This window comes from Phyllobates terribilis, unplaced genomic scaffold (assembly GCF_046119375.1).
Source record: "Phyllobates terribilis strain yellow unplaced genomic scaffold, ASM4611937v1 Scaffold_2__4_contigs__length_985480577, whole genome shotgun sequence".
NCBI classification, from domain to species: domain Eukaryota; kingdom Metazoa; phylum Chordata; class Amphibia; order Anura; family Dendrobatidae; genus Phyllobates; species Phyllobates terribilis.
Window position 1 is genome coordinate 437,316,585 of NW_027362762.1, and position 26,868 is coordinate 437,343,452.

Consider the following 26,868-nt stretch of genomic DNA (forward strand, 5'->3'; position numbering starts at 1 on the left):
AACGCACTGTCACGAACTGGAAGACGCTGCGTTTTTTGTGCAGTGAAATTATGCTGATCAAAAAACTCATCATTGGAACGTAACCTTACACAGCAGTGTCAGAATTTGTAAGCCAAAATCAGGATTGTGTCCAAAACAAGAAAGCAAAACCAGGAGCAGTTTTTCAGCGTATCAAAAGACAGCAACACTGAAACATTTTTATGTTATTTTTTTAACAAGTTTTTAGTGTTCGTTTTTTCTTTTGGAACATCTTATGTACAAAACCAATGGAGAATTTCTGTCTGCGCATACACACAGAGCAGTTTATAGGCTCAACAGAGAGTCTGTAGACCTGTACTCCACTTTGTGTACAGGTTTATAGACCACGATTCATCAAAGTTTTTTTTCAAGAAATCTGGCATAAAACAATTTGAAAAGTCCCCAAAATTTAGCGCAATGTGAGGCTGTGCACAAATTTTGCAACTTTTGTCACCTTCACTGTAATTTTGGCCAAATTGGATTGAGCTTGGTCAGGAAGGGACGTGGCGACGCAAACTCTTCTAATTCATAACGAGCTGTGGCGTACCTTATGCCACAAATCTTACTAGTCACTGGATTTGTGGCAAGGCGCACGGAGGTGCATGCCACTTTTAAGACGCACCTGATTCATTAATGAGTCAGGTCCTTCTGACTCCATAAGACCCTCTTGTCAAGACTTGCGTGAACAATGCCGGTCTTGGACTTGATGAATTTAGGCATAGGTTTTCTGTTGTATTCCACTTTTTGCGCACATTCATGCTGAAGTTCAGTGCTTTTGCCTGCTGAGCAGCATGGCATTATATTGCATACCCTACTCATAACTAAACAACTATATAATAAACAATAACATAAAGACACGTTTATTTGGTTGGAAAATTACTTTGGCCACGGCCTTTATTAAAATTACTTCAATACTACAACAATTACTGTAATAAAATACTTAACCGACACTGCGGCTTAGCCATAAGCTCAAGCCCATTTACCTTATAACACCTTCTGTCCGTTCAGTTTCCTGAACGACTAACCCCTAGGCCGTGACAAATAAACAGGGAGGGCAAGCGGGGCAGCGCCTTCCAGACAAGCAGCGCCGAGGACTGATGCTCTCCTCCGGCGCTTCCCATCTAAATACCCCCACTCTGCCATATTTACTAATATCCCAGACCTATCAGCAGCTGTCGCAGGGAGAAGAAAGACACTCTTCCCCCACAACAACCGCCGACAGGCTGACTGCCTCCACCAATCCCTAACCCGGCGGGAAACTATTCCCGCCATATTAACCCCTTCAGGAGAGAAAGACAATGCATAACAATGCCATGCATTCCCTTCCTGAAGGTCCGGGTCATAACATTCTACAGAGCGACTTTTGGAGCAAACTGAGGAGCTCTCAGCACACGGCCCCCCACCAATCTGCAACACATCTTAGCTAGCACCTATCAGTAAAAAAAAAATGTCTGGTACCCTTTAACTTCAATATGCTGTGTTTTGATTAAAAAAATGCCACAAACCAAATATTATTGGCATTTTGATCATGGTTTTGCCTTTCTCTGGATCAACACTGCAGGGAAATAGGCTTAACTGGATGGTATTTTATATGTTACTCTGCTATGTCAAGCTAAAATTAACTGGAAGCAGACAACTATTTCCCATTGTACAAAATGGAATGATACAAGTACAGTTGTATAAGCAACTTTCATTTTTTTGTGTCTGTCATTTAACAAAAAGCATGTAACTAGCAAAACTCTAAGGCACGTGCACACGTTGACTATTTGGTGAGTTTTTTACCTCAGTATTTGTCAGCCAAAACCAGGAGTGGAACAATCAGAGGAAAAGTATAATAGAAACGTCACCACTTCTGTATTTATCACCCACTCCTGGTTTTGGCTGACAAATACTGAGGTAAAAAACTCACCAAATCCTCAACGTGTGCACATGACAGAATTATCTAAAGAAGAAATGTCTCCCCAAGAACAACAATGCTTACAAAACAGTTTTACCCTTGAAATATTCAAAGGCCATAGCTGCAGGTCAAACATATGAGAGAAAAAGTGGCCAAATTCACATAGGGGCCTCTCAAACTCTTCCCTGATACTTCAACATGTCCATTTGTAGGTCCTGTGGGAGATAAGCTGCTGTTGGAGATATCTGACCATGGTTTATCAATCTCTCACTGTAAATAGAAATATGCACACTTGGGCAAACCGAGTGTGCACATGTATGAGGAAATTAGTCGAAATATCTGTGAACAGAACGGGGTTTTCCCACGAGCAAAAGTTGATTTTAATTAAAAGGTCTTGGAATAATAATAACTTTCACAATTGGACGAGTTTAAAAATAATGTTCCTGTGCTGAGATAATCTTATAAATGTGCCCCTGCTGTGTACTGTGTAATGGCTGTGTCTGACCGTGCAGGAACATGGTCTGATCATACCACAGCTCCTGGGCAGGAGAGGAAACAAAAGAGTATACAGACAGGACAGAATGGGATCACAGCTGTGTTCCTGCACCATGTTCCTGCACGGTCAGACACAGACATTACACAGTACACAGCAGGGGCACATTTATAAGATTATCTCAGCACAGGAACATTTTATTTACACACATCCAATTGTTGAAATTATTATTATTCCAAGATCTATTGATTAAAATGACATTTTGTTAGTGGGAAAACCCCTTTAAAGTGAATACATGAACAGCCTAAAGCTACATTCACACTTGCACTTGGACATTCCGTTTGTCTGGTCTGTGTTAAAGAACATATAAACTGAACTGATGTCCAAAACTGATCTGATTCAGATGGAAGTAGAGGGGCTCAATTTATTAATATGATTTTTATCTGGGTTCCGTTATCTGTCAGTTTTTAGAATGAAAAGAAAAAAGGTCCTGCATGATGTGCTTTTTCTTCCATTCTAAAAACAATCTCATAACGGAACCCAAGTACACACTATAATGATCAATGGGGTTGCTGTGCTTTCATTTGCATCAATTAAGCGACAGATCCATTTTAGATATTAATTCTGTTTGTCTGTTCCTAAAAACAATACAAACTGTATTGTTCAAATGCAATGAATAAAATCCTAACTTTCCCATAGTTGTTTTGAACTCTGAAACTTTCTTTTTAAAATGACCAAGAACTAATGTTCTCTTTGCTGATTTCTTATCTGTTTTTCTTTTACCTTTGTTAAAACACTCCAATTGTTTGTACTGGGTGTAGGAAGGAAGCTCACTGTGAGACCTTTCAAGCTGACACCATGTGTAGAGAGCCACATTGTTCCTCAGTTGCTTTCTATTTTTACTTGGAAGGTTCCCATCTTCTTAAGTTCTATGGAATTTCTAGCTCCAGATACTTATAAGTCACGGTGCCTGTTTCTCCTTAGAGCCAATAATACCAAGATCATTTTATAATTGGATAATTGTTGTCCTGTGCATTGATACAATAGTGGAAATTGCCATAAAGAACACAATGCAATGCAAGACCACTGTGGGAACTAAAGGATAAGCAAAAGTTTAAATCCAACATGCTTGATCTTTTGTTTCCCCAGAAGCATAGGTCACAATATGCATGCCCAAATACACATTAAACTGTTAGATCTGTCAACATTATTGGGGTCCAATGTAAAAATTTAAATTAGTATAGTATAGTTTCATTTTTACATGTAAAGTTCTGCAAATCATTTCAAATGTTTACATGGGAACTATACTTTTAATAGGCTTTGCATAAATCAACAGTATAGGCTGATATAAGAAACTAAATCTGCTCATCAGCTACTTCTTCTCCTCCCAATCTCCTGAACTCATGATTCACTAGAAAGCAGTGCTTTCCCAAACTGAAAACATGATCTGTTGGGGGCTGTGAGGACGGAGTTTGGGAATCACTGCTCTAAAGCAAATTGCCTCTTCAGAGAAAAAGAGGACTTGAACTCTATAGCGCCACCTATTGGAAGCAGCAATCCTACAAGTCACAATCAGCCCTTTAACGAGTCGTGCAATATGACTCAGGATAAAAGTCAAATCAGAATCTCAATTTGCAGACACGGTGATTTGGGCTGTTGGCCCTCGTCAGTGCAAAGTATGAGAACTGATTTGGCTAGATGAGAGGCTCTGGACTGACGTCTAAGGGGTAACGTTTCTCCTTATGGAGAGTGACATACCGGCTCTGGCATGTCAAACAACAACTCACATCTGTCTTGATCAGGAAAAGACTGATTGCTGTCAGAGTTAGCTTTCAAATTACACCTCCTATTATACTCTATGAATATGGGAGGACCTGGGGAGGATAGAGGAGCAAAGTGAGGAAACAAGCAGAGGCAAAGAGAGATTGAAAAATTGTGCTGCAGTTTAATTTAGCTTATCCCATTGCAGGATTCACAACTATGCACCTGAGTACTGCTGTGTATTGTCCTCTATGTCTCTGCTGCTTCTATCTGTGTGCTACCTAAAGAAAGAAGGACATGAATCCATCTTGGACTGTGTCTGCTGTGCATAGAGACATCACATCAGCTAGTGTTCTCCCGCCAAATCTGAGTCAATGGCAAATTAGAGATAGGACCAGCAGTGTCAAAAAGAGGTGAAAATGGAGAATACCACTCATATAAAGGCAAGAAATAGTGTTATTGTTAATGTACACAAAAGGGTAGCTTATTCTGAAAATATAAGAAAGTATAGGTACCCTTAAAAAACGGTCCACACAAAAAATATTTTTATCGCATGGCATATCACATACCCACCATATATTGAGTGAATAAATGAGGCCTAAAGGGGTTATCAAAATTTCTACTCATTTATGGAGTAAATTGAATTTCTCTATGTCGCCAGTATTACATAGAAACTTAGTTACGTTAAAGGGAACCTTTCAGCAAATTTTTACATATGGAAGTAGTGTCCTTTTTTTGGACAGATCTGATGTACCGGTCCTAAAAAATTTATCTAGCATATAAGTCAAATGAACATTATACTGGAATACACTGAGGTGTTGTCAATACATTTGGAAGAAGCAGATAACTGCATTGGCATGCCTTTTCCATAGGATTCTCATGAAGAGAAAAGAGGAATATGTATCTCACCACTCCACATGTGCAGGGAGATATACAGTGCTGGCCAAAAGTATTGGCACCCCTGCAATTCTGTCAGATAATACTCAGTTTCTTCCTGAAAATGATTGCAATCACAAATTCTTTGGTATTATTCTCTTCATTTAATTTGTCTTCAATGAAAAAAAAACACAAAAAGAACTGTCCTGAAGCCAAATTGGATATAATTCCACACCAAACCTAAAAACGGGGGTGGACAAAAGTATTGGCACCCGTTGAAAAATCATGTGATGCTTCTCTAATTCGTGTAATTAACAGCACCTGTAACTTACCTGTGGCACCTAACAGGTGTTGGCAATAACTAAATCACACTTGCAGCCAGTTAACATGGATTGAAGTTGACTCAACCTCTGTCCTGTGTCCTTGTGTGTACCACATTGAGCATGGAGAAAAGAAAGAAGACCAAAGAACTGTCTGAGGACTTGAGAAACCAAATTGTGAGGAAGCATGAGCAATCTCAAGGCTACAAGTCCATCTCCAAAGACCGGAATGTTCCTGTGTCTTCCGTGCGCAGTGTCATCAAGAAGTTTAAAGCCCATGGCACTGTGGCTAACCTCCCTAGATGTGGATGGAAAAGAAAAATTGACGAGAGATTTCAACGCAAGATTGTGCGGATGGTGGATAAAGAACCTCGACTAACATCCAAACAAGTTCAAGCTGCCCTGCAGTCCGAGGGTACAACAGTGTCAACCCGTACTATCCGTCGACGTCTGAATGAAAAGGGACTGTATGGTAGGATACCCAGGAAGACCCCACTTCTTACCCCGAGACATAAAAAAGCCAGGCTGTAGTTTGCCAAAACTTACCTGAGAAAGCCTAAAACGTTTTGGAAGAATGTTCTCTGGTCAGATGAGACAAAAGTAGAGCTTTTTGGCAAAAAGCATCGACATAGAGTGTACAGGAAAAAAAAAGAGGCATTCAAAGATAAGAACACGGTCCCTACAGTCAAACATGGTGGAGGTTCCCTGACGTTTTGGGGTTGCTTTGCTGCCTCTGGCACTGGACTGCTTGACCGTGTGCATGGCATTATGAAGTCTGAAGACTACCAACAAATTTTGCAGCATAATGTAGGGCCCAGTATGAGAAAGCTGGGTCTCCCTCAGAGGTCATGGGTCTTCCAGCAGGACAATGACCCAAAACACACTTCCAAAAGCACTATAAAATGGTTTTAGAGAAAGTACTGGAGACTTCTAAGGTGGCCAGCAATGAGTCCAGACCTAAATGCCATAGAACACCGGTGGTGAGATCTCAAAATGACAGTTTGGAGAAGGCACCCTTCAAATATCAGGGACCTGGAGCAGTTTTCCAAAGAAGAATGGTCTACAATTCCAGCAGAGCATTGTAAGAAACTCATTGATGGTTACCGGAAGCGGTTGTTCGCAGTTATATTGGCTAAAGGTTGTGCAACCAAGTATTAGGCTGAGGGTGCCAATACTTTTGTCTGGCCCATTTTTGGAGTTTTGTGTGAAATGATCAATGATTTGATTTGTGCTTCATTCTCTTTTGTGTTTTTTCCTTGCAAGCAAATTAAATGAAGATAATAATACCAAAGAATTTGTGATTGCAATCATTTTCAGGAAGAAACTGAGTATTATCTGACAGAATTGCAGGGGTGCCAATACTTTTGGCCAGCACTGTAAACCAAAGACCACCACTTTTAACATAATACTTCCTTACTGATAATCTTGACTTGGACATCAGATTTTTATATTGTCTGCTTCTTTCAATAAGACTAATAGGAGCTTAAAACAGTTTTATGCTATGTATTTTAGGCACAAGCAACCTAAAAATATGACTTAACATTTAACATTTTTAGCCAATGTCATGGATAACAATATTTCTTCTCTTTTGTTTTTCTTTCAAAGGTTTAAGGGTAATAAAATGGTAACATGAGAATTTTTTATGGAGGACATACAAGAATCCCATATGATTCATAGGAGTGCATTTTGGGTATTGTTATGTGAAAATAATGTGTAATGTATTGTAAATAGGCGTGCAAGGTTTTGCTTAATATGGGTCAATCGTATACATTGAAACTCATGCTAAATTTTTTTCTCAACTAGTGTTTTCTTTTCTAGATTTTTTCCTTTTTTACTATATATCAAAACAATGTTGCTGATGTATTTTTGTGTTTGTACCATCGTTTTTGTACATAACAACTAAATAATTTTAGTACATAAATCACTCAATATTGAATAACATGTACCAAACTAAAAAGTCAGTTCACATAATGACTTTTGTATGCTGTAACAACGGATATTACGAATAAGTGAATAAACTCAGACTGACATAATCCTTTAAAATTGTAATTACCAGAGGAAATTGTATAAATACTTCCATGTTGTAATCAAATTATAGGCTGATAAATCTATTGACACCATAATTAGGCAATTTTGTACGTGCATGGGCCTGCTGTCTGCTATATAGCAAGCCTACAAAAATCATCATACAATATTTACTGCTTCGTTATATGCTGCTGAAGTATTAATAAAATATAGTAATAGTTCTCAAAGTCCAATCTCTAATCATTGAGAGTAAGGGCACTCTACAAGCACATAGACATAAATCTTTATTTGCCTCCCTAAATAAACATATAAAAATTATGCACAGTACTTTTTGTCAATTTGAAAGGCCAGAGAAAGAAAATAGTAGGTATGTGTTGAAAAAAATGCTGCTAAAAATGCTTTAAAAATAGTGTAAAATGTTAGTTTATTTTGATCAATTAATAAAATGCAAAAAGTGAATGAACAAAAGAAAAATATAAAGCAAATCAATATTTGGTGTGACTGCCCTTTGCCTTCAAAAAAGATGGTTCTAAACACCTTGATGAACTAACCGCAGATCTTCTGTGGATGTAGGCTTGTGCATATCCTTCTGTCTCTCCATGTAATCCCACACAGACGTCATGATGTTGAGATCAGGTCTATATGGGGGCCATATCATCACTTCCAGGACCCTTTTTTCTTCTTTACACTGAAGGTAGTTCTTAATGACATCAGCTGTATGCTCGGGGTCATTGTCCTGCTACAGAATAAATTTGGAGACAATCAAATGCCTCCCTGCCCTGATAGTATTGTATGATGAGTAAGTATCTGCCTGTATTTCTCAGCATGGAGGACACCCAGACAGGAGCAATGTTGGCCACAGTAGATGCAGTGGTCTAGTTTTTAAAGCATTCTTAGTTTGCAGCATTTTCTCCACACTTGCTTATGACTTTTGCACTGTACTGTAGGTATGCACACTAACCTCTTCCAGACACAAAAGTGATTGTCAACTATAGTTAGTTACCCAATATTTCAATAACATTGGAATATCATTCATCATCATTACACAGAAGGATTGGTTGAATTAAATACTTGTGTATTGGCTTTTAGAATATACTCATTTTCAATGCAGAGATGTAGTTATAGGTTCTTTAGGCTGCCTATAAGCACCTATAGCAGGCACTAAAGCAAACGTTTTCCTCCTTCTGGAATATCCACAAGAAATGCAAAAAAATATGTGATTGATAGAGGTCCCACCTCTAGAGCCCCTGCCAATTGTAGAACATGAGTCCCTTTGTGTTACATACCGACCTGCTCCAACAACGCTTGCTTCCGTTGACAGGTGCTGTCATATTTGCCCTGCGGTGGAGTAGTAGATGTCAAAGCCAAGGATACTGCTGTGGCTAGGATCTGTGGTGACACCCAGAGTGACTGCAGACTTTTCATTTTTGACTGGACAACACCTTTATGTAGGGTGTAGTACTGCCTCATTGGTCAAAGTAGGAAGCCGATTACACCAGCTGAGAAGTTTGAAAGCACATATACACCCAAAAGTGACTGCAGACTTTTCATTTTAGACTGGACAACCCCTTTAAACTCTCAGCATATTGCTGGGAGTGGACAGTTATTGTGCTCAGATTTATCCCTCTACTCTGGTGCTTTTAGCCATCATATTTGTCCTGATCTTTTCCTGGCTTGTCTATCACTGTAATCCGTCCTGATTTTCACCCCAGCTCATCTGACTCTTCTTATTGGCTGACCCCCCGGCATCTGACCCCAAATATTCCTTTTACTGTGATTTTGCTTTCCGAGTCTGTTCCTGCTTCTGTCCCAAAAGGTACTGATCTGAATTTGTTTGACCATCTTGCCTCAGGCTCACTCCTCCAACAGCTACTCCAATGACACAACCCAGGGGTCCCCATTGTAACTTCAGATTCCTGTTTGAGATGGTCTTTTGGAGCTGATGGCCTCTGATAGACTTTACATTTGGACTTTTATTCTGTGGATATGCAAAAAATGTTGTTGACTTGCAAGGAGATGGACAAGACACCCACGTCCCCCCTTGAAGAATATGTAAATGGTTGTAATGTGTAATGTGAACTGTGATGAATAAGGTGAATTGTGACTTGTGTAAATGATGTTGATAATGTGTGTAGTTTAATAATCGGGATAGTGAGAGTTAATGTTTGGGATTAGCCCAGAGTGGGAGGGAAAATGATGGTTTCCTGGTAGCAAGTTAGATAGGGCCTGGAGTGCATAGAGAAAGGACCTAATGTCCAATGTGAGCAGTGCCGCATTTTTGTTTGTCCCTAAGTGAGAGGAGACTGAAAGGAAGAGATAGCGAGATCCGGAGCAGAAGTGACTGAGAGACAATGTGATGGGTCCTAGGAGAGGACTCCTAGCAGTAATTCCCAGAGTTTATAACTCCAAGAGGTAATAGGCCTAGATAGGACTGCGTATGTGAGACGAATAGATTTTCCCAGGCGGGAGTTCCAGAGCATCAGCATTAGGGAAGATTAATACTGGCTGTACAGGCACCATAGCTTCCTTATGGAGAACCGCAGGTCGAATAAAGGACCCTTGCTAAACAGGACTGTAGGGTCGAGCTGGGTTGTGGTGAAGTAGTGAGAAACAGTTAATACAGAGGACAAGTAAAGAGAGTAAAGAGGAAAGGTTAAGATAGAGGAAAAGAGGGTAAAGAGGAAGAAATCTGTGTGCGGAAGATGCTCTGAGTTGTGAAGGAAATGTTCATAAGACTGTGTACCCACGTTCTCCTGTATATATTCCCCACCAAATTCCCGCTCAGTAAAAAGTTTATTTTTGAATGGTGTTCTGCCTCATTGACCTGTGAAACATCTGTCCCTGGTAAATAAGCGTCATTGGTTACATGCGGCCTGCACGAGCGTAGCGCCCTCACAGCACAAGTCCATACACCCAGCCAGGACCCCACTTTCATGCAACATGCCGGGACGTACAAGATGAGTACCTCACCCACGGCTGCCAACCCACGCCATGTTACAGACTTGTAAAAAAAACTGTTACTTTTGTACAAAAGTTTAAAGAATATTTATTCAGGAATTATCAAGAATTTTACAATTAAGGGTTAACATAACCATCAAATCTAGTGTTCAAATTTGGTAATGTAATGGAGGGGAAACTTGGTAGAGGGCAACATGAACACAGAGGTCATGTTAATTTTGTTATCTGATAAAATTATTTTTTTATATCCCCTCTCTTGGGTATATTTTCTAAGTTTTGACAGTCAGTAGTTAATGGATGGATGGATGGATGGATGGATACTCCAGTGTGCTCATTTTCACCACAGATTAAAAAACTCACAGTTTTCATTATCTCACCTCCACTGCATTGTTCAGGACTGTTTTTCTTTTTCCCACATGAATATTCCGGGGATGTTGAAAGAGTAGATTTCTTAGGAGATGTCACACATGTCTTGGCTTCTGACTTAAAAGAAAAAAAATAACAGGAAAAAAGACAAATCAATTGTGAAACAGTGAAAGTGCACGGACAGTGTATTAGAAATTACAGTAGCACAGGCCATGATGTTTGGGTGCATTTACAAGGAAAGACAAAAAAAAATATTCTTTACACTAATTTGTATTCATTGTTTTCACGGTTCTTGCTTATATTTAGATCAGATGCTGTGTGACGCTGGAGTTAAAGTCAAGTGAACGGCAGCCTGTTTAGACTGCAGAATTATAGTGAAACAAGCGTTCATAGTGTAAATTGACCATAAGTGCAGGGTTTTTACACGTGATATGACTTCACAATATGGAGTGGCCCATAGGTTTCTCACATACTCCATATTGGGCCTCGTTCACAAGTCCGTGTTACCAGTACGTGTGTTATCGGTTTTTTCACGGACACCACATGTACCCATTATAACCTCTGGTGCTATGCACATGTCTATGTTACTACAGGGACTGTGTGTTCGTGCAAAACACGGAGACATGTCCTTTTTTTTCCGGCAGCACGAATGACATGGTATTAACATTAACATTTTTAACATTGCAAAGTATAGGAGAAGCTTTGTAATTTCTTTCTATCTTTCTCCACACTGTAAAAAAAAAAAAAACTGAAGACCACACTGATGATAAAAACGGACACACGGATGGCACACTGATGACACCGGTACCAGTGTTCGGAGTTGTAGTTATGAAAGGGGAACAGTGGCATATAATTTGCAGCTTTCTATAAAAATAAATACAACCACTATACAAGTAAACTAAAAATAAAATAAAAAAAAAATAAATAAAATGATCTTAACGTGTTAATTATTGGCTGTGCACGTCTGTTGCAGTATGTGCTTTAGATACACTGCATTCTATGCTTTTCCTTCTTTCTTACCTTAGCTTCTCCTTCACCATAGGAGTGGAGTGAACCTTTCTCATTGGCACTGTGTTTTGATTGGGGTGTATCTATGCTCACCGATTGAATGCAATATTTTAGGTTGTCAGATTTCAATGACAGGAAACAAGCAAGTGGCAATTCTGTAAACGAGAGCAAAGACAATCGTTACAGATCATGAGTACATTTCAGTCTACGGCATTTATTAATCATTTATGTTCCCATTACTTATTTAAGTTAAGAATACCAATGCTCAGACATGGCAAGCTGTCAAGGAGTATAGCTGAATTAATGACTAGACCTGTGTCATATAATACAGATGGTAATTCATCCCTGGTAGAACAACCTGTGCGATCATCTAATCTTCTATTAATTGTGGGAAAACAGCCTGACATATGGTTGTTAAAAACCGTGATGTATGCATCAAAACCATGTGATAATATGTTCTTTTTTTTCTATTTAAATATTCAACGGTAATTGAATTTGTTTGTCATTATTTTTATTTTTAATATCAATTAATTTAATATGCACAAGAAATAAAAAAAAAGTTAGGGCAGATGTTACATCAGAATTGGAGGGGGGCTTTCTAATGATTGTACCTACTCTAAGTCGCTAAATGCTCCAGTTTAGGGGATATTCCAGCATTGACAAGCTATAACTTATGCACCCACCAAGTGATCTGTGTGGATTCCACTTGGACTTCCATTGATCACTGAAAGCCCTGCTGTCAGGAGGAAATTAACTTTGTTCCTCCAGACGCAGGCTTTCAGTCATAGAGGCGTGGCCAGTGCAGATTCAGTCACTGCCCAGTACATAGTGAGTGGTGGCTGTAACCACGCCACGTCACTGACTGACAGCCGGCTCAGTATTGTATCAGTGCAGTGCCACCTGTCCGTCAGTTCTGGGATGTGATTACAGCCACCGCTCACTATCTACTGGGAGGTGACTGAAGCCGTGCCTCTATGATTGAAAGCCGCAGGATGCCAGGTGGAAAAAATGTTATTTCCTCCTGGCAGCGGGGCTTTCAGTGCAGCGGCCACACTCCTTTAGAACGCGATTGACCTGCAGATTGACCCTATATCTGCAGGTGACGCGCCCCCTGGGCCTGTGTGTGCGGGGAATACCCGGAGCCGGATCGCTGGGGGCTGTAGTCTCCGTGGCGTGGACCCAGTCCGTGCCCAGGGTCGTCAATTCAGTGGCAGTCTCATTAGTGAGATAATAGTCCGACTACGCCACCCGTGGATTGCGGTCAGTGGGGGCCACCGCTGCAAGGCAGAAAGCTGAGGCCGGTGTTATGTGTGCAGCTAAGAATGGGATGACTCCCCACAGGAGAAGTATAGCCTCAGGGCAGTTAGTGTGGATGATGGGAGTGATGGTGCACGAGCGTCCCAGCACTGGTAGTGCTGGTGCGGCGAAGAAGCACAGAGACGTGTGGTTGCAGTTTCCAATGCTTTACTCACAGTTCTTTACTGGTCCTAGTCACCTCGGTACCGGCGGTGACTGCCCAAGCCGTGCTGCGTCCACCAGGCAAGGGGCTCGACCAACTCCCAGGCAATTCCAGAGCGTGGCACAGGGCTCCCTTTTCTTCCCTTCTCTGGCCGTGCCCCACCAGTGACTCTACGTTTGTCCGGCTGCCTCGGGCCTTCTCTTGGTACGCTGATCTCTGCGTCCCTGACCCTATGTGGTGTGCCTTCCTGGTAGGTGTAGTGAGGAGTCGCACCGAGATATAGTCACGACCGCTGATCTTTGGCTGAGGATTAGTCGCCTCCACCAATTTGGGATCCGGTACCCTGTTCTGCCAACCCGTCACCCGCAATCTCCTGGGCCTATGTGGTTCCTTCTTCTCTCGTGTCTCTGGGCCTCTCTTTCTTTGCTGTTCCTTGTTTCCTTTCCTTTCTGTTCCTGTTCTCTCTGCTGTTTCTGGCCTCCACTCCAGGCCTGCCTCGTGGAGCTGGGCCCAGACTGAGCCACAGCTCCCTGTCAGCCCTCTCTGGCTGAACTCCTCTCTGAACAGACTCCCCGGACTGAACACTGTTCTAAGATGGTGCCCACCTTATATACCTCCCTCTATGTGTGAGCCCAGGTGACTAGCAACCAATGGGCTCCTACCTTTGCCCAGAGACCCACTCCTATCTGCTCCTACACCACTGGGTTTTCCTTCCCCTCCCCACTCCAGCCAGGGACAGATGCTGTTGTGCCTGGACTTCTGTCTAGTGGGAGCACCGTTGAGCTGTCCCTTGGAAATGGGGTGTGTGTGGTGCATGCAGCTTACCGAGTCCTGGTTCACACTCCATCCTTACCCGGGAGTGGAATATCACACCTCTGGTTTGAGGTGCAATACCCCTGTAGCAGCCGAGCCCTCGGGGTGCTACACAGGTTAATAGTGGTTTCTGACATGACAGATTCCCTTTGCGCTCACAATATTCCATTTGCAAAGAGAAACTGAAGAGAGATTATCTGCACCAAGTTTCTCCAGTTAAGTCTAGTATTCGTTGCTGTTTTTACAAGATAGGTTTGGATAGTTCAGCTAAACAAGTACTTAGCCCTGTAATGAAGACGGTCTAAACCCCACCTCACAGTGCTAATTACAGATGGGGCTGTGGTCCGCTAATATAAGCTCCTTTGCAATTTTTTCTCATGGGGCACTGCCTTGAAAATAAGTCTTCATACATGGGTATCTTCAATAAGAACCTGTACACCCCATGTACCGTCAAATGCATGTGAACAGATTCGGATGAAAAAGTCACCATTTTACTAGTACCCAGGATGCTTTTATAATATTAAAGGTTTTTTTCTGGCTAAAATTAAAATAATGGACACACTGTTACTATTCTACCTGCATACAATGAGTGAGTGGGCAGTCTTGTGACCACATGTATGTGATTAATATACTTATGTTCATCTCTCGACTAGTCTCATCCGGTGTCTCTCAATTTTATATTGAGAGAAGCCGGATGAGAATAATCTGTATATTAATGTAAGTATGCAAATCGCACATCACATGACCGCCGCCCACTCGCTTGGGGATCATGCGAATCGTATACTGTCACAACTTGGCAGTCTGCACACTTTTCATTTTAGCCTGTAAAGCACCTTTAGGCTGCGTTCACACATTGCGTATTTCCCTGCGTATTTTCCTGCTTTTTTTACCCGAGTTTTTTTAAGCAGGTAAAAAAAGCACCTCCATTCACACACTGCGTAAAAAAGCGCAGCAAAAAACGCAGTGTGAAAATGAAGGGTGACATGTGTACTGTCTGTGTCTATGTGTCCTGTGTGTCTATGTGTCGTGTGTGTGTCCCTAGCAGTGTATGTACAGACTATGGATACTCACCTACCCGATGCATGAGAGACGCGTCTGCTCCGTCCCGCGCTTGCAGCATCTGCCGTGAAGCGATCAGCTGACTGTCACGTGACCGGCTTGTAATCAGCTGACCGGTCGGTTACAAGCCGGTTAGCTAACAGCTGATCGGCTCACCGGCACATGCTGGAAGCGCGGGATTGGAGCGGACCGGACCGGACGCCTCTCCCCTGACATCGGGTAGGTGAGTATCCATCCTGCGCCTCCGTAAAAAAGCGATGGAATTACGCTGCTTAATTCCATCGCTTATAATGGGCACAATAGAGAGAAAGCGCAGGACGCAGCTGCGTAAAGAATTGACATGCCAATTCTTTACGCAGCTGCGCTTTCCCGCTGTGTAAAATTACACAGTGTCTGAACGGCAAAGTGAATTTCCCATTCACTTTGCTGGCAGACACAAAGCACATTGCATATTTTCAAAAAGCGCGCACAAAAAAGCACGCGAAAATACACAATGTGTGAACGCAGCCTTAAGTTGTGCATATTAGATGCTATAGTTCCAGTGCATAGGAGCTGGGCTCGGCCACTACACATTGAACGGATGGAGAAACGTATAACAATAGATAAGTCTAGGTTACGGATCTGGATTTACAGATAGCAATGACTGCATGTGCTTGTCTGAATTAATGATTGCACCAAAACAGACACATTTACAGCATACAATATCAACTCCTCACCGCACTTGATGCTCTCCATGCGAACTGCCAGACCAGCTTGTGCTGCAGCGATTAATTTCAACGCAATAAAAAACTGAGCTGGACCGAAGAAACCCACATGTTTTGCACCACACAAGTCTGAGATCTAAGAAAAAAAAAATACAAAGAGGGCAATTCTATTGGTAGGCATACACTTTAAATGAAAATGTTACAATTGCACATTTACTTCTATTTCCTGACTATTACTCTGTACAAACAGGAGCTACTCACATGTATTTTTAATACATTGGCAGTAGTGATGAGCGAGTATGTTCTGTTAACCCTTTCGCCGAGTATGCTCGGGCCGAGCTCCGAGTATTTACAGCTGCTCGGTGATAAGGTTGAATAGCTCCTGTGTGCATGATTTGCAACTGTTTGACAGCTTTAATACATATGCACACGGGAGCGATTCAAACATATCACCGAGCAACTGTAAATACTCGGAGCTCGGCCCGAGCGTACTCGGCAAAAGGGTTAACAAAACATACTCGCTCATCACTAATTGGCAGAGTAGTATAATTGACACATTACCTTTATTTTGCAGCTCAGCTCACCATGATTAGGCAAAACTAAATATAAATATTATTTTTTTACCCTTCCCAACTAGGCAAATTTTAGTTTTTTAAAGGGAATCTGTCAGTAGGACCAACCCTCCTAAGCCTAAGGGTATATAGATCATAGGAAGCTGAATAAAATGATACCTTGATATCTGCGATCTGATGTCTTATTCTAGAGAAATCTGTTTTTCTTACATGCAAATGAGCTGTTCAGAACTATGGGCCGAACATAGATCTGCATGAGGATCTGCCTGCAGAGCTTATTTTACATGAAGGAGCAGTTACCAGTGTGAGACATGTAATGACCACTCTCTGCTCTCCTGATCTCGCTGCAGAGCTGTGTGTGATTATGGGTGTAGCTACACGGCTGTATAACATGGACGACGATCGCATCGCAGTGCACGGACTGGCCGGTGGCTCTCCTGACCTGAGCGTAATAGCTGCGTAGAAATACATGTTGTCACGCTAGGGTCAGGAGAGCCGCCGGCCAGTCCGAACATTCCGATACGATCCTTGTCCATGTTCTACGACTGTCTGACTGCGCAGTATATCTGACACACACAATCTACAGGTTCCTCTCGGTGCTTCAGCTTCCATCTCACATGCAGCTAGTGTTGCAATATTGTTGTGAGATAGCAGAGCTGTGAGAGCTGCAGCTGCTAATGTGTTTGCAAGAAGACAAAGTTCAATTCTACTGTTCTGTGTTAGTTAAATGTCTCACACTGGTAACGTCCCCTTTCATTAAAAAAAAACCCTGGACGCAGATTCTCATGTACATCATTGTCCTGCATGTAGTCCTGAGCAGCTCATTTACATATAAGAAAAATGTGGACTTTTCTGGAATAAGATATCAGATTGCAGATATCAAGGTATCATTTTATTCAGCTTCCTATGACCTTTCAATGACCAATATTATGCCCTTAAATATGTATATATTAATGTCCATGCATGAATATATGTAAATATGCCTATGTACATGTATTAATATGTATATGCATGTTTATTATGCCTCTGTACAGTATGTGTATATATTAATATGTAGGTGTGTATATGCCTATGTACGTGTATGCAAATTGCCTCTTCAGAAAGGAAGAGAACTAGAATTCTATAGTGTCACCTGTTGGAAGCAGCGATCCTACAAGTCACTATCAACCCTTTAACAAGCCTTGCAATATGATTTAGGATAAAAGACAAATCAGAATCTCAATTTGCAGACACAGTGTTTCAGGGTATTGCCCTTTATCAGTGCAAAGTATGAGATCTGATTCGGCTAGGTAAGAGGCTCTGGACTGAGGTCTAAGGGGTAACGTTTCACCTTGTGGAGAGTAACATACCAGCTCTGGCATGCCAATGTAAGGAGGCTTATTCACCATGCAATGCTCCTCTGGTAAATTACATATACAAATTGCCTCTTCAGGGAGGAAGAGGACTAGAACTCTACAGTGCCACCTGCTGGAAGCAGCGATCCTACAAGTCACTATCGACCCTTTAACGAGCCTTGCAATATGACTTCGTATAAAAGCCAAATCAGATTCTCACTTTGCAGACACGGTGTTTAAGGGTGTTGCCCCTCATCAGTGCAAAATAGGAGATCGGATTTGTCTAGGTGAGAGGCTCTGGACTGAGGTGTAAGGGGTAATGTTTCTCCTTGTGTATATATTGTGTATATATTAATGGCTATGTATGTGTATGGTTAAATACAGTACAGACCAAAAGTTTGGACACACCTTCTCATTTAAAGATTTTTCTGTATTTTCAGGACTATGAAAATTGTACATTCACACTGAAGACATCAAAACTATGAATTAACACATGTGGAATTATATACTTAACAAAAAAGTGTGAAGCAACTGAAAATATGTCTTATATTCTAGGTTCTTCAAAGTAGCCACCTTTTGCTTTGATAACTGCTTTGCACACTCTTGGCATTCTCTTGATGAGCTTCAAGAGGTAGTCACCGGAAATGGTTTTCACTTCACAGGTGTGCCCTGTCAGGTTTAATAAGTGGGATTTCTTGCCTTATAAATGGGGTTGGGACCATCAGTTGTGTTGTGCAGAAGTCAGGTGGCTACACAGCTGATAGTCCTACTGAATAGACTGTTAGAATTTGTATTATGGCAAGAAAAAAGCAGCTAAGTAAAGAAAAATGAGTGGCCATCACTACTTTAAGAAATTAAGTTTTGATGCCTTCAGTGTGAATGTACAATTTTCATAGTCATGAAAATACAGAAAAATCTTTACATGAGGGGTGTCCAAACTTTTGGTCTGTACTGTATGTTGATGTGTAAAAGTGTGCATATGTATATATGCCTATGTAGTATATGCATGTGTGAATATGCTTATGTATGTACTGTAACTCAGGCTAGATTAGCAGCACGTTTTCAAATGTAATGAGGTATACAAGAAAAAAGTTACCGTACTGTGTGCCAATTATATGTTTTTTTAAAGTATCATTTTCTTTTTACAATGAGAAATGATCTATTTTTCCTCTTTTTTTTGGATATGTCTGTCATCATATTCTTTCAATGCTTAAAGTTGGAGTGTAAGTGGCCCTACTATAATCATAAAACAGCAGACAACTAGTTATAATAAAAGGATATTGATTGTACTTTACTATGCTGTTTATGCAAATTAAATAAGAATTCAGTAATAATTCCTGGTCCTGCTAAATTCAGCCCTTACTAGTGACCTTGAAATAAAAACACCACCACCAGCAAATTTATGGCAAAAATACTTTCTCCATACTATCATTTGCCAGCTAACAACTGGGGCAATGACTAGATTCTGGTGTTATTTTTTACTTTATGGAATTTACCTATAGGTTAAGTAATAACCTAGGCTGGGCTCAACAGGAACATAAAGATGGCAGCGATAAGTGTATTTAGCTGGCCATCATGGCAACCATCAGCACCATGTCTTGGGGGAAGGTCAATGGGCATTACTGCTGACCACCACTCCAGATAACACCATTTAAATGCCACTGACAAAAATTAACAGTGTCATTCAAGTGAGTAACCCCTAACTGCCAAAGCCAGTTTTGACCTTCCTGATAAAGCCCACTTTTCAAATCAGACATGTGTCACTTTACGTAGTAATAACTTTGGAATGCTTCTTCTAATCCCAGTGATTCCAAGACTGTTGTTTTAGTAACACATTGTACTTCATGAAAATGATAAAATTTACATTTATGAAAATATTAAAAATTTGGCAAAAATCGAGAAAAATTTGCAATTTTTAAACTTAGAATTTTAGTGCCCTCATAACAAACTGTCATACCACAAAAAATAGTTAGTAAATAATATTTTCCATATCAACATCTTTTATTTTGTTAGGATGTTTGAAGAGTTAAAAATTTTGCATCAATTCTCATTTTTTCAATAAAATTTACAAAATCTATTTTTTTTACAGACCTAGTTTTTTTATAAGTGACTTTGAGGAGACTATTTGACAGAAAACTCCAAAAGTGATACCATTTTAAAAACTGCACCTCTCAAAGAATTGAGTGATTCATAGGAATAAGTGGAATAAAAAATTAAAAATGACATTCCTTCAACTTAAAGGGGCTGTCTAGTACTTTAGATTACCCCCCCCAATGTATACCCTCAGGACCCCTAAGGATTTTTGTAATTACCTTACATTGCAGATAATGCATCACGTGACCCCCGGCTGCAGCCGGCTCTGACATCCGCTGATGTCACGACAAGTGCTGGCAGCAGAAGGGGGTCTCTGTCTTCTGCGTTCCACGGTGGATGCCAGGCTGTGGGTGGGGTTACCCCCCGCGTCACACCCGGCATCCACCGCGCGCTCTGCCTCTCCCCATTCATTGGGAAAGCGCACGGTGGATGCTGGGTGTGACGCGGGGGTAACCCCGCCCACAACCCAGCAGCCACCACTGGGACCCCAACGCCTCACTTGTCATGAAGTCAGCGCGGGGTCAAGTGATACCTGTAAGCGGCCAAGGACAGCGCCGCTCACAGGCAGAAACAGCAACGTAAGGTATTTACAAAAATCCTTATTGGGATACATTGGGGGGTAATATAAAGTACTGGACAACTTCTTTAATGTTGCTTTTCATTTTCACAAACAGTAATGAGAGAAAATGCACCTAATGATTAATCAATTACTACTGAAAGTGCTAATACCCGATTTGTAGTCAGAAATGGCTGTGTGGGCACACAGCATGCCATGGAAGGGTAGGAATATACTTGACTTCTGGAGCACAATTTTGGCTGGAACTGATTGGGGACACCATGTTGTATTTACAGAGTTTCCAAAGTACCGAAAATAAAGAAATCCTCCCACAAGTGACTTCATTTTAGATACCATACTCCTAAAGGAATTCATCTTGGCATGTAGTGACCATTTTTGACTCACAAAAGTTTATAAGTTTGGGACATGAAAATGAAAAATAAAATTTTTCCCTAAATGTATTGGTTTAGACCCAAATTTTTCCCTCTCATAAAGGTAGCAGGAGAAAAAGGAGCCCAAAATTTGTAACGCAATTATTCTGAGTATGCTGATACCACAAATATGGTCAATAAATACCGTTTGGGCACATTACAGGGCTCCAAAAGAAAGGAGTACTATTTCACTTTTGTAGCGCAACTTTGGCTGGAATTAATTGTGGACGCCATATCACATTTACAGAGCCCTAAAGGTGGCAAAACTGCAGAAACCCCTGACAGGTGACCCAATTTTGGAAACAACATTCCTCAAGGAATTAATCTAGATGTCCAGTGACTTGTTTAAACCGACAGATGTGTCACTAAAAGTTTAGGGATGCAAAAATGGAAAAAAAACTTTACACTAAAATGACATGTTAGCACCAAATTTTTCATTTTAACAGGGGGTCATAGGAGAAAATGAACGCCACAATTTGTAAGCAATTTCTGCTCAACACATTAATATACCCATTTTGGTCAGAAGCTATTGTTTAGGCACATGGCAGGGCTCGGAAGGGTAGAAATGCCATTGTAGAGAAACGTCAAGGGTAGAAACACCATGGTTTTTGGAGCGCATTTTTGGCTGGAATATTTTGCAAGTGTCACTTGCAGAGCCCTCAAGGTAGCAGAACAGCAGAAAAAAAACCAAAAGTCATCCCATTTTGGAATTTGACCTCGGGATTTGGTGAGCATTTTGAACCCACAGTTGCGTCACAGAATTTTATAATTCTGGGTCACGTAAAACAAAATATTTAATTTTTTTACAATACAATGTTGTTTTAGCCCCAAATCATTCACTTTCACACAGGGTAATAGTAGAAAATGGACCACACAATTTATAAAGCAGTTTCTCCCCAATACTAAAATAATAAACATAGTTAAAAGGCAATGGTATTTATCAGTCAAAGTCACAGAAACTAATGCACAAACATGATGCAGCAGACCCCTTAATAAAGGTGGGGGTAACACAGGTACAAATTACTGATGAAAATACCACTCACAACCTACCAGTTCATGGAGTGAGTGATAGACCAGTATTAGAATTACAGACAGATGAATATTGCAATAGGGCATAAGTCACACTCATGCATAGCACAATGCTCAGTTAACAGCCTATTACACACCCATACTATTAGATTAGGCGGGCTGCCTGGCACTCTATAACTGCATCACTTTAGGGCAAGCCCCTAGTTTACAAGGTCACCATTGATGGACCTGGCTGCACCCTGTAAAAAAAAAAAAGAAACAATGTGCTGAAAAATGTAATTTAAAGATGAGGTATTGGTTGATATTTTGGCCAAAATAAGCAAGCTCCAGCCCACGTCAAGGGTCCTCACTGTCTTCATCTATGTGCAATTCTAAAAATGAGCAATCACCCCTTCCATGAACGGGTATGCTGCGAGTGGTAGTTTCATTAGTATTTTGAACCTGTGTTACCTCCACCTTTATTAACCCCTTGACGACATTTTATGTACCTATACATCATGGTCAGATAGGGGTTCCTGACCAATGACGTATAAGTAAGTCATGGCGATCATGTGTGGCACAGGAGCAATGCCAGCGTGATCACCGCCAGGAGCTCGGCTTATGTGCGAGCCCCAGCCATCTCAGCCAGGAGTGGTGCCCGCACCGCCCTCAGCTGTTTAACCGCCTGAATGCTGTGATCGATCACAACATTTAGGAGGCTAGGAGAGGGAGGGGGCTCCCTCTCCAGTCCAATCGGTGCCCCGGCAACATCGAGAGGGCCCAATGGTCATCATGGCAACCCGAGGTCGTCATGACTATCTCCGGGTCTGCCAGCAATATGGTGGCCTGCTTAGACCATGCCAGGAGCATCATCTAAGAGGCTTTTGTCAGCGTAGCAATACTGTGCTTTATACCAGCAATTAGAGTAATAAAAGTGAAAGTTCCATAGAAGGACTTGGTAAAAAGTAAAAAAAAAAAGCAAACAAAATTCTAAACATATTTTTTAAAAAATAAATGAAAAAATATAATATACCCATAAAAACAGTGGGTACGGAAAGTATTCAGACCCCTTTAAATTTTTCACTCTTTGTTTCATTGCAGCCATTTGGTAAATTCTAAAAAGTTCATTTTTTTCTCATTAAAGTACAATCTGCACCCCATCTTGACTGAAAAAAAAGGAAAGTAGAAATTTTTGCAAATTTATTAAAAAAGAAAAACTGAAATATCACATGGTCATAAGTGTTCAGACCCTTTTATCAGTATTGAGTAGAAACACCCTTTTGAGCTACTACAGCAATGAGTCTTCTTGGGAATGATGCAACAAGTTTTTCACACCTGGATTTGGGGATCCTCTGCCATTCTTCCTTGCAGATCCCCTCCAGTTCCGTCAGGTTGGATGGTGAACGTTGGTGGACCGCCATTTTCAGGTCTCTCCAGAGATGCTCAATTGGGTTTAGGTCAGGGCTCTGGCTGGGCCAGTCAAGAATGGTCACAGAGTTGTTCTGAAGCCACTCCTTTGTTATTTTAGCTGTGTGTTTAGGGTCATTGTCTTGTTGAACCTTCGGCCAAGTCTGAGGTCCAGAGCACTCTGGAAGAGGTTTTGATCCGGGATATCTCTGTACTTGGCCGCATTCATGTTTCCTTCAATTACAACCAGTCTTCCTGTCCCTGCAGCTGAAAAACACCCCCATAGCATGATGCTGCCACCACCATGTTTCACTGTTGGAATTGTATTGTGCAGGTGATGAGCAGTGCCTGGTTTTCTCCACACATACCGCTTAGAATTATCACCAAAAAGTTCTATCTTCGTCTCATCAGACCAGAGAATCTTATTTCTCATAGTCTGTGAATCCTTCACATGTTTTTGAGCAAACTCTATGCGGGCTTTCATGTCTTGCACTGAGGAGAGGCTTCCGTCGGGTCACTCTGCCATAAAGGCCCGACTGGTGGAGGGCTGCAGTGCATATAATATATATACACACACAGGTGCGGTGCTTGAAAGGCTGGAATAATTTTTGGGCACCACTTGCAGTTCCCCTGAGGTGCAGAATAGTAGAAAACCCTCCAATAAGGTCCCATTTTGGAAACTACGCCCCTCATGGAATTCATGTAGGGATGTAATGAGCATTTTTATCCGACGGGTGCTTCATCAATTTCTTTACCATTGGACTCTGAAAGTGAAAAATTAGATTTGTGACATTCATCTTTACTATGGCTAGTAAGAAAAAAAGGACAATGGAAATGATGCCCTATTTCCCCAAGTATGGTAATAATCCACATATGGTCATACACTACTGTTTAGGCACACGGCAGGGCTCAGAAGAAAAGGAGCGCCATTTGGTTTTTGGGGCACAGTACCAAAACATCAAAGATCCCCAAAAAGTTACCCCATTTTACAAATTACGCTCAGGGAATTATTCTGCAGGTGTAGTGACTATATTGACCTCGCTGGCGTTTTGTAGAAACAAGAATGCAGTGGATGTTGCAGAGTGAAAATTGCAAATATGCCATAGCAGTGACCAATACATAGTGTTCAGCTTGTACTTCTGGAGACATGCACCACATAAATTGCTAATCAAGTTGCCCAGGTCTTAAAGGGAACATGTCACATCCTAGCTACTATCTACACTGCCCCCATAGGGTTGTTAGGGATGCAATGTGCATCACTAACAAGCTTTTTTCATTAAAATTGGTGGTATTATGTTACGGGTCCAGGTGGTAGAACCTCTGTGCTGTGGTGCAAGGAGGGACCAGAGGGGCGTAACTAAGTGCCTACTCAGACCGACCGAGGTCACATGGCGGCTCAGTCGACTCCGTGAACCAGGGAGGAAACGGGCAGGTGGACCAGGTGCCACTCTGGGACCGACCTTGTGTGAGAGCAGGTGACTCCCACGGGTCAGATGACAGGAGCTGACCGGTACAGCGGATGAGCACGGCAGGAAGGCTGACGGGTGGACTGGGTAAATAAGCAGGCTGGTACGCCAGACAGGTGCTCCGGGTAGGCCAGCGGGCGGGCACGGCAGGTAACTGGCAGAGACAGGTGCTCCGGGTAGGCAAGCTAGCGGGCACGGCAGATAACTGGCAGGTGCTCCAGGGAAACAGGCTGGCGAGCACGACTGTAGACAGACTGGAGAACAGAACTGTTAGACAGATTGGCGGGCAGGACTGACAGGCAGCGGGACCTGAGGGCTGGAGCAAGTGTTAGCACACGGAACAACAACCTTGAACAGGCACCTCCATTTTGGAGGAGGTGCCTTATATAGGCTGGGGACTTTTTAGGATGGCGCGCGCGGCCCCTTTAGGAGGAAGGGAGCACGCATGCCCTGAGCACAGCGCCCGGGAAGCTGCGTGTGGTGCGCGCCACAGCAGCAGGGGAGCAGGAAGACGCTGGAACAGGACCATGGCGGTGAGGGGAACATTATAATATGTAGCATCGCCAGGAGGCAGAGACGCCGATGCTACATATTATAATGATTTTATAACATTTTATATACTTTGCCCTACCTGCTCATTCAGTCATAGGGGTGTGATTCTGCTATTCAGTCAGGGGCGGGGTGCAGCATTCACTCACTGCTGGTGCTGCCCATGTATTTGAATGTTGCTCCCAGCAATCGCTGATATTATTGTGGAGCATGCGCATTTCTACATGTCCGGCCGCTGGTGCCCGCGTATGCGCAGTGAGGCTGTGTGGTTACCAGCCTCACTGCGCATGCGCGGGGAACATAACACGGGCGCAGTGAAGCTGGTAGCACACAGCCTCACTGCGCACGCGCTGGGGTCAGCGTCCGGACATGTAGAAATGCGCATGCGCCTCACAATAATAGCTCTTGCCGGGAGCAATATTCAAATACGTGGACGGTTCAGCCCTGATTGAATGCTGCGCCCGACCATGACTGCATATGAGGATCACACCTTTATGACTGAACGAGCAGGTAGGATATAAGTATATGAAATGTTAAAAAATCATTGTACTACAACCAATTTTAATGAAAAAAAGCGTGTTAGTGATGCACATTGCATCACTAACAAAGCAATGGGGGCAGTGTACATAGTAGATAGGACATGACAGGTTCCCTTTAACAATTGCTGACCTATCACAATATGAGACAGGTGGGGGTCCCACACCTCCACTGATCAGCTTAAAACTGCTTCTGCAGCGGTCAGAGCTAAGCGATGTACGAGTGAAATACAGCAGCACAGTGCATTGCTGCAGCAGCACACTGTGTGCAAACATTGGAAATGTGAAATTCAACCCCTTAAGGACCGAGCAATTTTTCAGTTTTGCTTTTAATTTTTCCCTCTTATTATTTCAAGAGCCGTAACGACAAAGCCATGTGAGGGCTTGTGTTCTGAGGGACTAGTACTTTTGAATGACACCATCCATTTTACCACACGGTTTACTGAAAAATAAGAAAAAATTTCCAAGTGTGTAAAATTGTAAAAAAAACAAAAACGAACTGGTGTCATTGCAATCATAACTAATAAGATATTACAATATTTATCCCATACATTGACCATTGATATGTCAGAATGACTGTTTGTGGTTATTCTGAAGATCAGAAAGTCGTATGGACCACTAGATGGTAAACTACAGCTCAACCAACCTCAAAATAACAGTTATAGCTCTTGGAAGGCAAGCAGGAAGAATTAAAAGCAAAGAGGTTGCTCAAGTACCCATATATAAAAATAGAAGGATATTTTTGAGAAATATCAAAGTCCCCAACGTGGCCAAATCTCCAGTTATATAGAACACAATTATGCAGATTCTGCAACTTTACATAATATTTACACAGCAAGACAATGTAACCAGCAGCTAATAAAAGTACCAGGTGCAGTCTGATCTTTTGGGACAACTTTTTATAGCAGCTTCCTTCCTACTAAGGAATATTTATGTCTGTGTTCCTCACAGTGCAACCCACTTCCCTAATGGACCTCATACATCACGGAAGACCAAAGCTTTGCCATTGTTCAAAATATTATCACAATTGTAAAATGAAGCAATATGCTGTTTTAAGAGTCTGCCTGCAGCAGGTAAATAAAGTCTAGATACTAGCGGTACAGTATTACTAGCAGCTCAGCATTAGGGCCGGCTGTCAGTCAGTACCGGGGGCGCGGT

At 41.8% G+C, this 26,868-nt stretch overlaps 1 protein-coding gene across 5 annotated transcripts in view; it reads right to left on the reverse strand.

Annotated features, from left to right (window-relative positions):
* Positions 1 to 26,868, reverse strand: part of REPS2 (RALBP1 associated Eps domain containing 2) — a 181,077-nt gene that overhangs the window by 124,185 nt on the left and 30,024 nt on the right. For all 5 annotated transcript variants that reach the window (XM_073665390.1, XM_073665392.1, XM_073665391.1 and 2 more), the window contains exons 2-4: positions 15,770 to 15,893; positions 11,735 to 11,877; positions 10,726 to 10,831 (exon numbers count right to left, since the gene is read on the reverse strand). In XM_073665390.1, coding sequence (XP_073521491.1) covers positions 10,726 to 10,831; positions 11,735 to 11,877; positions 15,770 to 15,893 — 373 coding nt within the window. The remainder of the gene's footprint in view (positions 1 to 10,725; positions 10,832 to 11,734; positions 11,878 to 15,769; positions 15,894 to 26,868) is intronic.